The sequence below is a fragment of the Protopterus annectens genome, chromosome 1.part0 (genome assembly GCF_019279795.1).
Source record: "Protopterus annectens isolate FY-2018-M chromosome 1.part0, PAN1.0, whole genome shotgun sequence".
Taxonomy (NCBI): Eukaryota; Metazoa; Chordata; order Ceratodontiformes; family Protopteridae; genus Protopterus; species Protopterus annectens.
In genome coordinates, this window is record NC_056725.1 from 511043412 (window position 1) to 511056394 (window position 12983).

Here is a 12983-nt window from a genome sequence, read left to right on the forward strand (position 1 = left end):
GGGCTGCGAAAGCACCTCACTGAGTACCGGCGAACTGGCAACTAGCTTAACGGAAGCGTCGTCGGAAGCTTTGGACCTGTGTGGTCTGTCTGTCTTTATCCTTACGTTTTTTTCGAAATATCGGTAGTCTGATGGCTTACTGAAGCTGTTTCGGAATAAGGACACAGAGAACGAAAGTATTTAGAGACAAAAAGGGTCAGACGATGAATGGTTCGGGAGCTGAACAAGGCACAAAACCGACAGCGAGGTACGCCGTGGTCTGGTCCTAAACAGGTGACGCAGTAAGAATGAAAATCTTGGTGTGGTACTTGCTTTCCAAAGGCAAGACAATTGTTAACTTTTTCTGACATCGGTTAGAGCAAGAAAAAAGGATCCCCCAACGGGGTACTTAGCTCTAGAAGACTTCAGTACGATTTAATTTGTAAACGAAAACTCAGGTAGCGGCCGACCGGCACTCATGCGAACTGCTTCTGCTTTGGGCTCCTCGGCAAGAAAGACTGATGTAATGGTGTCGGCTGCTGTTTTTTTACCCCTGATGACCTGACGTCAGTCCTGGAGTGACAGCAAGCGATGCAGAAATACTAAGTCTCTGGCATTCGGGCCGACTGAGGGCTACCTACAAGCAGAAGTGTGATGACTGCAACAGTGAAACATGAAGAACATCTTCTCAGGCCAAATGACAAAACAACATACCACAACAGCAAGCTGCAAACCCTCCAGGAGAAGGACTGTGCTTCCTTGAATCCTATGCTTTGCAGCCAGTTCCAGGATTGCTGTGCCATGAGGGAAAGGGGCTTTTCTTGCACTGGAGAGACCATCCTAAAGTAGTACCAAATGACGTTTGGTTCATCTCGTTTTTCTTTAATACCTGAACTACACAGCACCCATGTACTGGTGGCTCTGTAATTTCATGTTACACATTGTTCCTGTCATGATCTATCTTTGCCCTTTATCTTCTTTTCTCCCCAATTCCTGAACTATTTATTGCATTACATCCAAAGTAAAGATAAATCAGTGACCGATAATGGCTTCAATTAAAAGCTGTACACACACACAGTTTACTATCAAAAAGTTGAACACAACTTGCACGACAGTTAATTGAGCGACGGTCAGGTGTCAGAGTGTAATATTCCTGTCATTAATAAAGTTGAACAGTAAAAAATGCAAAAAAAGATGATGTCGCCTTTCTGAACGTCGATAATGCAACGTCGTTCATGTAAATACCAAACACCATTATGTGCATCAGGAAGTTGCACAAGTACTTACTTATGATCTACTAGCCAAAACTCCTATTTGGATTGCAAAGTTTAAACTCACGGATATCGTGAAACTACACATTATGCTACTTCTACTTTCTACTACTCAACACTTTGTTGTTGCACTTTTGAATACATTTAAATGTTCATATCACGTTAGCATTATGTTGTCATTATTGGGTGTTTTTGATTCACGGAATGCATATGAACTGAACACCATGGAATCAGTATGGGAACATGGGACATACCAGATTTACACTCTGCACAAGCAACTTAAGCATGGAATGCATAACAAAAAATCCAATACTGCATTTAAAATGTATTAATCCAGTTTGCATTAATTGTTCAAGTCTCCAGGGGCTCACAGGATCACTATTAATGTCAGAATTAGACATTAACATCGACACTGCTTCTTCGACATTACCGTGTCAATCATCTGACCTAATTAATATTCATTAGGTCAATTAAATGCATCAAACATATGAACGATCATCCTTTTAAACGTCTGTTATTTAAGAGTAAACCCACACACACATGCACATAACACTGCTATCCATAAATGTATACTTTACTAACAGGATATTCTACTCCAGTAAATATTATAAACAATGTCATAGGTTTTTGAAAAATCTGTATAATCTGCCATGACCTTCTACATGCCTACATTGATTCACTACTTCTGGTTTGGCTCTTACTGACTAGTACAAAACAAAAAGCATCTACGTGGTAAACATCTGATATGCAAGCTTCATATTCAATACTGTTCTTCCCAGTAATCATGCCTATGGCATCTGCTACTAGACCATGACATCTGGAGGTCTGCTAACATCTTTATGAACAGACTATAACTGCATACACTGTGACTATTCATACTTTCAGATGTCTTGCTGAAAGATTTTTATCAGTTTTGGATTATGTAGTATAAATTAAGTGTAAAACACATTCAGCAATATCCTTTCTGAGGTCATCAGCTGCTTGCCATGGTTGAAGATTTCTGCACTTCAATGCAAGTCAAAGCACTGCCATCTTGAGCCTCATCATTATACCAAGTGAGGCCCCAGCAAAAGTGATTGATGTGCTGGGCCACCACAAACAGACCAGAGAACAGACCCCTATAAAAATTCAAAGTAAAATAGAAAGAAGTCTGCAGCGCGTGGAGTTATTGGAATCCTCCCCATGGATCATCCCATGGAGCTGGTGTTCACCAAAAAAGTGCAGTGTGGCTGGGACAGCCACACACCAATTTTTTTTTTTTTTATATATTTGTTAGGTTCCCTATGAAACCATCGAATTTACACTACATCGAGAATGACTACATCGAGACTAGACCATCGAAAGTACATAACAGCGAAAACAGAAATCGTCGACATTTAAAACACCGAACACCATAACACCGACACACGGAACGTAAACAACACACTACACTACATAGCATACACACTAGCCCTGACCCAAACCCTAACCCTAAGGTCCGACACTATCGCACACTTCACCTACCTGCACCCTAACCCTAACTCACTTACCCACCCCTAGCCCAAGCTCCGACACTATCGCACACTTCACCTACCTGCACCCTAACCCTAACTCACTTACCCACCCCTAGCCCAAGCTCCGACACTAACGCACACTTCACCTACCTGCACCCTAACCCTAACTCACTTACCCACCCCTAGCCCAAGCTCCGACACTAACGCACTTCACCTACCTGCACCCTAACCCTAACTCACTTACCCACCCCTAGCCCAAGCTCCGACACTAACGCACACTTCACCTACCTGCACCCTAACCCTAACTCACTTACCTGACCACTCCTACCTCCGTCACTGTCGCACACTTACCGGGTCGCGTTAAACATACACCAGTGTTGTGACATTCCATTTCGACGCTTTGGAAGTCGACGATTTCCATTTTCGATGGTTTGCAATTCCAATATAGAAGTCCCGATCTTCTCATTTTCGATGTAGTGTAAATTCGATGGTTTCATAGGAAACCATTTGTTAACCATGTAAGCAAGTGCATCCTGATTTGTCAGGGTCACCCAGAAGGAGAGACAGAAGGAATCAAGCCCTGTACCCTTTACTATAGAATGCAGCTCAAACAGCTCAGAGATTTAATTCTCTGTGCTAACTGCCAGACAACATTGCTAGTCTTAGCCCCAAATGGCTTTTGGCACCATAGTGCAGGCTTACCACTAGCAAGGTGAAAAAGGAAGGGGAGGGGGAAATTAAGCAGCCAGACTGCAATCATGGAAGAGACAGAATATGGTAAGCAAGATCCAGACAATGGAAACTGACTTACATACATGTAGGATGACCACACTGGCTGGGAAAAAGCCTGAGCTAACTCAAGCAGTACAAATATATTAGTAAGAGTCAGTCACTCATCTTTGCAAGTTTGGACTCTGAAGACAGACTACTCAGTATGGGGGACCTCCCCCCACATTCTGAAGTTGAACTTTGTGAAATTCTGGGAAGAGAAGGGCAACACTCAAGAACCCCCATGAAAACTGAATGGCTGACAGCATTATCTGAGAGCTGCTGCAAGTCAGAGAAAAGAAAATGATAGTCTGCACTTACAATCTTCTTGCAGAAAATGGGTGAGATGTTCAAAAGGATGCCAGATACTAACTATGTAATCTACCTATTTATTTTATTTGACATAATGTTGATTGGGAAAGTCCACTGGGTCAGAAACCTATTTTCAGTGGAGGCTCGGGAAGAAAAGCTCCACAATATTTAAATATTCTACAGAAAAAAATACAAAGTAAATATAGAAAATATACACATTAATATAAGACAGGGGTACTGGATTATGTGAATTTGAAGGACATGGGTATTATCATACTATAAAGACACAATACTTTTCTATTCAGAGAATACAAAGTATTATAGTCTGTTTAAGCAATCCAGTGATATGCTGCTGATTACTTCAACATATGAAAATGGCAATTTAAGACCCTGGTGACCAAGGTTGCAGAGGTGTATACCTTCTTACTCCATCTATCCAGGGCCCTGGAATCCCTATCAGAGGGGGTAGGATTTTGGGCAATAGTAGCCTTAATGCCCTTGGGTCCCTGTGAAATGGTCTCAGGGTCTGCAGTACGATTTTTAAAAAGGAATTTGTGAGAATTAGGAACCCTGTAATATCTGTCAGGTTTTCTGGGAGCAGGAGGAAAGAATCAGGGGCCAAGCTAAAATCCGAAAAGGCACTGTCGACAGGAGGGACAGCTAGAAGCCTGTGTTGGGGCAGGAGGAAGAAATCTCTAAGCCTCTTTTTAGAATCAGAGTAATCCTGGCTTTCCCAGTGAAAATGTTCCCCAAGAGTAAGCAAGGTTTCACCAAAAGAAAAATCCTCAGGGGGTGAAGCAGAGGGAATACAGTCCTCTGCATCAGAATCCTCATAGGTAGATAAGAGTAAATCCTGGTCATCAGAGGAGACAGAAATTTCAGAATCCTGGTCAGAAGTATCATAAGCAAATTCAGTCTTAGGTCTCTGAGGGGGAAGGTTGGCTTCCCCTGATTAAAGTAATAAGGTCTTCATCCATTCATATAATTTGTTTTTTTTAGGCATAGAGGCCTGACCATGCGGTCTGAGCATCGGTTTCCTAGGCATGGTTCGAGTTTTAGGCCTAGAAGAAGAAGATGGTGTTGGTTTAATATGCAAGTCAGTAGGCCTGAATACACCCTCAGAAGCCGGTGCCTGCACAGCGGCTCTGGACCCATCCAAGTTAGAGACATCCGCACGTTCCACAGTTGAAGCATCTTGCGGCATACCGGACTCCGAATGGGTCTCAGTAGAGGCCTGCGAATCTGAAGTAGTGGGTATCAGGGGCTGCAAAAGCACCTCAATGAGTACCGGTGAACTGGCGACTATTTTAGGAGAAGCGTCGTCGGTAGCTTTGGACCTAGGCGGTCTCTGTCTTTATCTTTGCGTTTTTTTGGAATGTCGGTAGTTGGGTGGCTTACTGAAGACGTATCTGGATAATTGAACAGAGTACCGAAACATTTAGAAGTGAAAATGTACAGACGAATAGTTTGTGGTTTAAATAAGGCACAAAATCGACAGTGAGGTACGTCATGGTCAGGGCCTAGGCAAGGAATACAGTACGAATGAAAATCTTTATGAGGTATTTGCTTTCCACAAGAAATACAATTACTGACTTTTACTGACATCGGTTTAGAGCAAGAAAAAGTTTCCCCAACGGGGTACTTGGCTTTAGTTGACGACTTCAGTTCTGAAACTCGAAAATGAAAATTTCAGGAGTCGGCCGACTGGCACTTGTGAACTGCTTCTGCTTCGGGCACAGCACGGCAAGAAAGACTGACGTAATGGCGTTGGCTGCATGCTTTATACCCGACTACCTGACGTCATGGAAGATGAGAACGCAACCGACGCAAGACCCAAGACTTTGATAATCAGACCAACTGAGAACTACTGCAAGCAGATAACCCAAATGTGATGACTGCAACAGTGAAACACAAAGAACATCTGCCTTTTACATATAAACTTGAGTGAAAAGCTGTTACTTGACTCTTGTGCAGGTCACAGACTGTCCATAAACAGCATGTTTGAACACAAGGATTTTCGTAAGCTTACTGGGTATGAGAACACCTTGGACCAAAGGACAGTAATCAACTGTAGTTGCACAACAGGCAAAGAGATGGGCAAAACTGTAATGTGCTTACCAGGCTATGAGCTAGATTTACAGGACAGGATACTGGCTGGACATGGATGGGGGACACAAAAAAGTAGTGAAGATTTGGTGAAGTCTTCTGTCAGAGATGACTAACTGTATTCTCAGAGAGGCCAGAACATGGAGTTGAAATGATACATTTTCAAATCAGCAACCAGCAGGGTGGCAGTAAAGATATGCAGTTGAAGGGTAGGTACTACCTGTGATAGTGGTAGCCCTATGTCCTGCTGATGGACAGCAAGAGTGAAGTGACGCTACAAAGAAAAAAAACAATAATTAAATAACCTAAGAATTACATGAGAAGAAAACTACCCACAACACATTCCATTCATAAAAACACAAAACTCTTATTCAGCAGTAATTTGAACTAAAAAAAATAGAATGGATAAATGGAATACATGGAGATCTAAATGATAACCATAAAACAATCCAAGAATTTAGTAGCTCATTACCATCAATAATATATTTGTGTATAGACAAGCAAACAAATGCACACACGCATACACGTGTCACCATTCAATGTACTCAGGAAGCCTCAATTACTCAAACACAGCAACCATTCACAGTAACTTGGAAGACTCAGCTTCTTCATAACATCCTATGCAATTTATGTAAACACTACTTACAACACTATGGAATTAATGTAATTACTACATCTCATCAAATAAACAAACAGTAATACAAACTAAGAAAACAGAGGAGTATGTGAGGGCCCGAGTTTTAAACTACTAGATAACCAAATGGACAGAATGGTCCTTGGAAAATTTTCAGCCATGAACTGGGCACAATGCCAACACCTATAATACAGTGCACCGTACATAATTCCAAAAGCTAAAACACAAATTCAGTTGGCAATGGGTGATAATGAAAGCTTCTGGAATATTTGTGAAAAATTACAGTGCATTGTAAGAAATGTGTGTATGGAAAATATCTGTACTGTAGGCTTAGAAATTAGTTGAAAACCTACAGTTGTATTACGTACATAAAGCCAGACAAACGTACTTTTCTGGGTTTTCCCCCAATAAATCAGTTATTAGGACAATTTTGTAATGCAGCTTTAGCATTTCCTTTTCATTGATTTACTTGACTATTAATCCAAGCCTGGCTGTGAAGCAATAAAAGTTTATTTTTACTCTTTCTTTTCACAATGTGACATAGCTTCCCCATCTGCTTTAATCACTGCTTGATGAGCTACAAGTTATTTACAATTATATTAGTTTAGATTACGTGCTTAGGAATATAAAAGAACATAAAAAGTAAAGTAGTTTGATACAGAAAACTGAATGCTCTCCTTCTCTGATTTGTTTGTGCCTTTCTAGTAAAATATTAGCTGACATGTCAACAGATTTCAAAATAATATTTAAAATAACAAAGTGCAAACATATGTTAAAATATTCAGTCTGTTACATTCTTAATATATTTAAAATAAATAGAAATAAAATTAATGTATTAAAGGTTGGACTTGTTAAAGTCAAAAATTCTGTTAGACAACAGTGCCATTGCTACCCACAAGTAGTATGGCCATTTTTCAAAAACGTTCATTCAGATATGGGTTCCTGTTCTTCTGTATCACTGGTTATTTTGAAATTAAAATATCTAGCTATTATAATGGAAAGGCAATGAAAATAGTACATTTACTGTATATCTTGGTATCCAGTAAGTTGTGGACTATGTCTCTCAAGTTGTCAATAAACAAAAGCATGTAGTATATGTTTATTTATATGGTAACAGAATACAGAGCTGTAACTGTATTACACACCTCCACAGTCCCCCAAACATTCTATAACTATATACACACTACTGCAAATGACACAGGAAACTTCCAGACACTGGACCCAACACAATTTGGTTTCATTAAGGGCATGTCATGCCTACTCAACCTGATGGACTTTTTTGAGAAGGTCACCAAAGCAATGGATGAGGGCAAAATGATTCACTCTGCCTACCTTGACATGGCCAAGGCATTTGACACAATCCCCACTCGGGCATTGCTGACAAACTTAAGAGGTTGCGTACAACCATTATGTAACCCGGTGGATAGCCAGCTGGCTCACAGACAAGACCCAGGAAGTTAGAATTGGAAGTCTACCTGTACAAAGAGGCCAGTCACAAGTGGGGTCCCTCAAGGATCGGTCCTGAGACTGCTCTTTTTTGGCATTTACTTCTCTGAAGTCAATGGCAATGTCAATAGCCTCTGGCTGACTAAATTTGCAAATGACTGTAAATTAGGAGCTGTCACTGAATCACCCACCGACACAAATGTTCTCCAGAAAGGGAAGACACAGACAAACTGTTGCTAGAGCCATGAACTAAAACTAAATGCCAAGAAATGCATAATAGTATTCTTTGGGAAATCATTAACCCCTGGTAACATCATACTGACAACACGCACCTAAGAGATGACCCAGTATTCCGGGACTTGGAGACACAGACAGTAATTTAGCATTTGACCATCACATGTCTACAGTAATGGGGAAATCATTTTATGTTGTGCAACTTATAAACAAAGGTATAGCATCTAGGTCTAACAAAGTTATTGTTCCACTGTATTCAGCATTCGGACCTATCTGAGTACAATGCCCCCTTTGGTTATGTACCTAACCAGGTATATCCAACAACTGGAATGTCCACTAAGGTTCCTCACTAAAAGAATACAGGGTGTAACATGTTCTCTGCAGACCATCTCCAGGCCCTATCCCTACATCTGTCTCCTACAGGCTATTGAGGGGAGATCTATGCCTGGCGCACAAGGCATTGTCAGACCCTACTCTGACAGACCTTGTGCATATCCGCAAAACAAATGGCACCATAATTACCCATTCTAAAGACTTTAAATCTTGCCTGTAATAAAAATATAACCTGCTGGAGAGAGAGGTATGTATCCCAGAGACTACCCTCCTCTGGAACAAGCTCCCCATCCACGTGAAACAGTTCCTTCCTAACCCAATTCAAGTGCAACTTGGACAACTGCATGGGGAACAGGAAATTCATCCCTGGTTTTACAACTATGTCTCTAATGGACACAGGCAGCTTCTAAACGGTTCATCTCCTAGGCCCCTGCTTGTAAATGTTTCACCTCCCAAGCCCCTGCTTACACTTATCAAATGTACAAGAACTTGTCAATGTCAGAGACTTGGGATGCACGGCTACGTTTAAAAAGACCCATGTGGTCATTTGCCTAGTAAACGACTATGAACCTATGAACACAGATATGTGTGTGTATTTATATATACACATATGTACATACATGTACACATACATACACAATACATAAAACATGAAAACATCTCTCTCTCTCTCTCTGAAACACACCATCTCTAGCTCCCAGAAAGTACAAATATATGCTGCAGCAAATCATAAGTCAGAAGTTGTATGTACATAATTAAGTTAAGAAACTAGAAACCACATTCAGGTTTCTCCTCAAGAAGAACTGGTAACCACATCAGCTCAATCAAGTCTTGAAACCAGCACACTGATAAGACTGCTGCAATACTCCACAGAATGACAACAGTTTAAAAATTACCATTTATGTTTTCAACTTCAATCACCCCCGGCGAAAAGCATTTCTTCAGTTTTTCTGCAAGCTCCCCCTCTATGGGCTGAAGCAGCGTAATTTCAGGAAGAAGTCTGTAACTAGCTGTGGCCACAGGTGAGAATTTTGCATGGTCTTTCCCTAAGAAAAGGAAACATTTTAAGACAGTTTTCTGTTAGGATCTTTCATGTACCACTGCATTCTTTAAAACAGGAAGTGAGTACAGAAAAAAAACAAAATTACACTGCATACTAATTAAATGAAATGGTAGGCCTGTTAAAACAGTTAACATCTCCCTGAAATTTGGTTTAATTTTTTTTAGATGCCAATGGGTATATTACAATTCTACAATAAAGCATAATTATACTTTTAAAACACCTATAAAACAACAGCACCAAAATGTGAAACAAATGAATACGAAATAAACAACTTGATTAACAGTAGCATTTTAAGCTCCTTTATAAAGGTCATAATCAACAGGATACCAGTGGTGAACAGCAGTGAATACTACAGATCACTGTGGAAATGTCTAGGTACCAGAATTCAAATTGCCAAGAAGTTCCTATCTGTGTGTGGAAGGACAGCCAGAAGTTAAAAACCGCACAGGCTCTTGTACTTCACACATTGTCAGGTCCTGCAGTGTTCAGAAGGCCAACTAGTATTAAGCAAAGTTCACAATCGAAAAGGTAAACCATTTACAGAACATAAAACAGTTGCAATGGGGCATGAACTGGGAAGGCTAGTCAACAGTTTTGACACCCTCGTTATGCAACAAATGTCAGCTACAACAGTCCTCAAAAAGTACTGGATGTACATTTCTTGAATACTTGCAATGACAGTCAAGAAATGAAAATAAAAGAACAGTGATGGCATATCAGTTGTGGGAATTCTCTTTAATCCTGGCAATGCTCTTAGAACAAAGGGGGCAATGCAGTGCACTTTTAAAGTGCAGCTATAACCTAACTCTGATACAACGCAAAAAAGCAAAATTATATACTTCAAATGTTAGCAACTGAGAGCCTACAAGTGCAATACCATTACTACTAAATACACAATCTTTCAAGTCAGCATATTATACCAGGAATACTTCACTCTTAGAGCATTAACATTAACCATTTAGAACCCATGCAAACAGACTTCAATAAGTATTACATGGAGAAGTTTGAAGTGGCATTCACACAAAACTTGTTACAACTTGAGAGCTAACATTCAGATCTAGAAAAGGCCCAAACCTTCTTGGGCAACAGAAAAAAATATATAATCTGAGCCCTCAAATCTGTCCTCATATGCAAGCACCAGACTGGTGATCCCCTTTTGGATTAGAAACTAAGCCTTTGTCAGCAACTCTGAGGTTATCTCTTCTACTAACAGGTGGCTGTTTGAGATGAGGAAGGTACATCAATTCTACATAGTATATGAAAGTTGGAGGATCTTGTTACCACAATCCTAAGCAGGTGGTGCCTCCCTGCCTCTGTTAGGGGCAGATATGTGATATGGGGCCTCTGCCTTGGGAAGTATATCTAGCTTATGATCCCCAGTAGAGGCTAAAGCTGAGACAGAGGTCCACTGGTAACGTCACTCATGGAAGCAGGTAACAAAGGTCTTGTACCACCCCAATGTATGACCATCCATTGGGACCTTGTGAGCATGTTAAGGCTTAAGGTTACAACCCCCTCCCCCACCAGACAGCTGCCTAAGTGAAGGCCAATTCCCCAGTCATGCTCTCTATCTTGCCCTATAAAGTGGAACAAGTATCCATAACCACGTCAGCAGGTGAGAAGGACAAAAATACAGCAAAAAGGAATAAAATATGGCTGCTGAATTAGGAATGTCAACAGCTATTAGTGAAATTTGGTGATTATCATGTATTGGTATGTGGCAAACACACAAGCGCTTTATGGGCTACAGTAAATGGCATTTACTCATGATGTCATTGGCTGATCTCATCAGGACCCAGTCACTGATGAACCCTGCAGTTGGGTTTACCTTTTCCAGCAAATGTATCTCAATATCATTTTACAGAAGTTTGTGTGCTTGTGTACAGACATGCTACCAGGATGACATCCTATGATATACAGCATTAGATAATTTATGTTTATTCTCTTCCTGCCAGTTTGTACTTTAGTCACTGCTAAGTAAATTTACATCAAAACAAGTTACAATGAAGATACCGGCCCCCATTACCAATACACAATACACTAATATACATACAATACCTATATTTCAGGCAGATGTGTATCTCTGCTGCTGGCTGGAGGGGGTACCTAGCTGCTGGGGTATTGTGGAACGGTACTCCTGACTCAAGGAAGGTACTCTCATAAAACAACTGAAAGAATGCGTCTTTTAGAGCCAAAAAGGACTCAGATGAAAATGTCCTTTGATTGGATTGAATCCCAAGCAATATGCTGTCAGACAGGAAAAAGATGGATGATCACACCAAAATAAACCTCAGAAGTTTTGGTCTTGGTGTACAATCAAGAGAAAAGACCCAACTCCAAAAAATGGCGACCTCTGCTTGACTTACAAAGCCATGTCTGAACCAGCTCTGTTAGAAATGCTACATCTAAAGAAATCCCTCCACACCACACGCTCCAGAGACCTCAACCTCATTACCACAATCAACAGAATATGCTGGAGAGACAGGTTCATAACCCAGAGACTGCCCATGCTCTGGAATACACTTCCCATACATGTCAAGCAGAGCACCTCACTGGCCTGCTTCAAGAGAAATCTTGATGAATGGATGGAAAATAGAAAGTTCACCCCGGGGATCACTCCAGTGGCTCTACTTGATAGAGGCACTGGGAACTAATGTTGGGTGGCATGATGCCAGGGCACTTCTATGGGCTAGGCTTGTAAAGGCTCCAGGTCCATTAAGCTAGTACACACCTATGAACCTATGATGACAGTAATGCACTGGGAACTGTGACCACTGATGTGCTTAACAGCACTCGAAAAGGCATTTCACCTGCACGGAGTGGAGGGCCCACTCTCCTATACAGGTATCCATCACAACAGAGTGGTTCAGAGATGAAATGGGAAACCTGATCCCAAAAGGGGTAAAAACTTATTCTACATCTATAAGCCTGAAGCTTTAAGACCATTCTTGCTAAAGAAAAGCTACTATGAAAGGAATTTATCCCAAAGGTGAACTGCATTACCTCCTAAATGGAAGGCCTAATAGCAGGCAGATAAACCTGTTTTACCTAGTGATGACACACATCCCCAAAGGGGAGGGGGTTATTTAAAGGAGGATAATGCAGCAGCACATAAGGAAATAGCCAGCCAGCCAGTGTTGAACCTCTGTCCTGCTGTGCACCAGTACAAACAGGTGAGAGACTATCCAAGAAACTGCAAGGGAAAAATTATGCCCAGACACAGAAGCATTTAAAATCAGAACACTTACAACTGATTAAATGGAGTGCATTGTACCACTTCATACAGAATGCACACCAGCTACAAGTGGCAGTCCAAGTGGAAGAAATCCTAGTACCCTCCAGCC

At 41.0% G+C, this 12983-nt stretch overlaps 1 protein-coding gene across 2 annotated transcripts in view; it reads right to left on the reverse strand.

Annotated features, from left to right (window-relative positions):
* The window catches only part of POLR1C (RNA polymerase I and III subunit C), an 868501-nt gene that overhangs the window by 154643 nt on the left and 700875 nt on the right, over positions 1-12983 (reverse strand). For both annotated transcript variants that reach the window (XM_044061017.1, XM_044061008.1), the window contains exon 7: positions 9473-9622. In XM_044061017.1, the coding sequence (XP_043916952.1) occupies positions 9473-9622 (150 nt within the window). The remainder of the gene's footprint in view (positions 1-9472; positions 9623-12983) is intronic.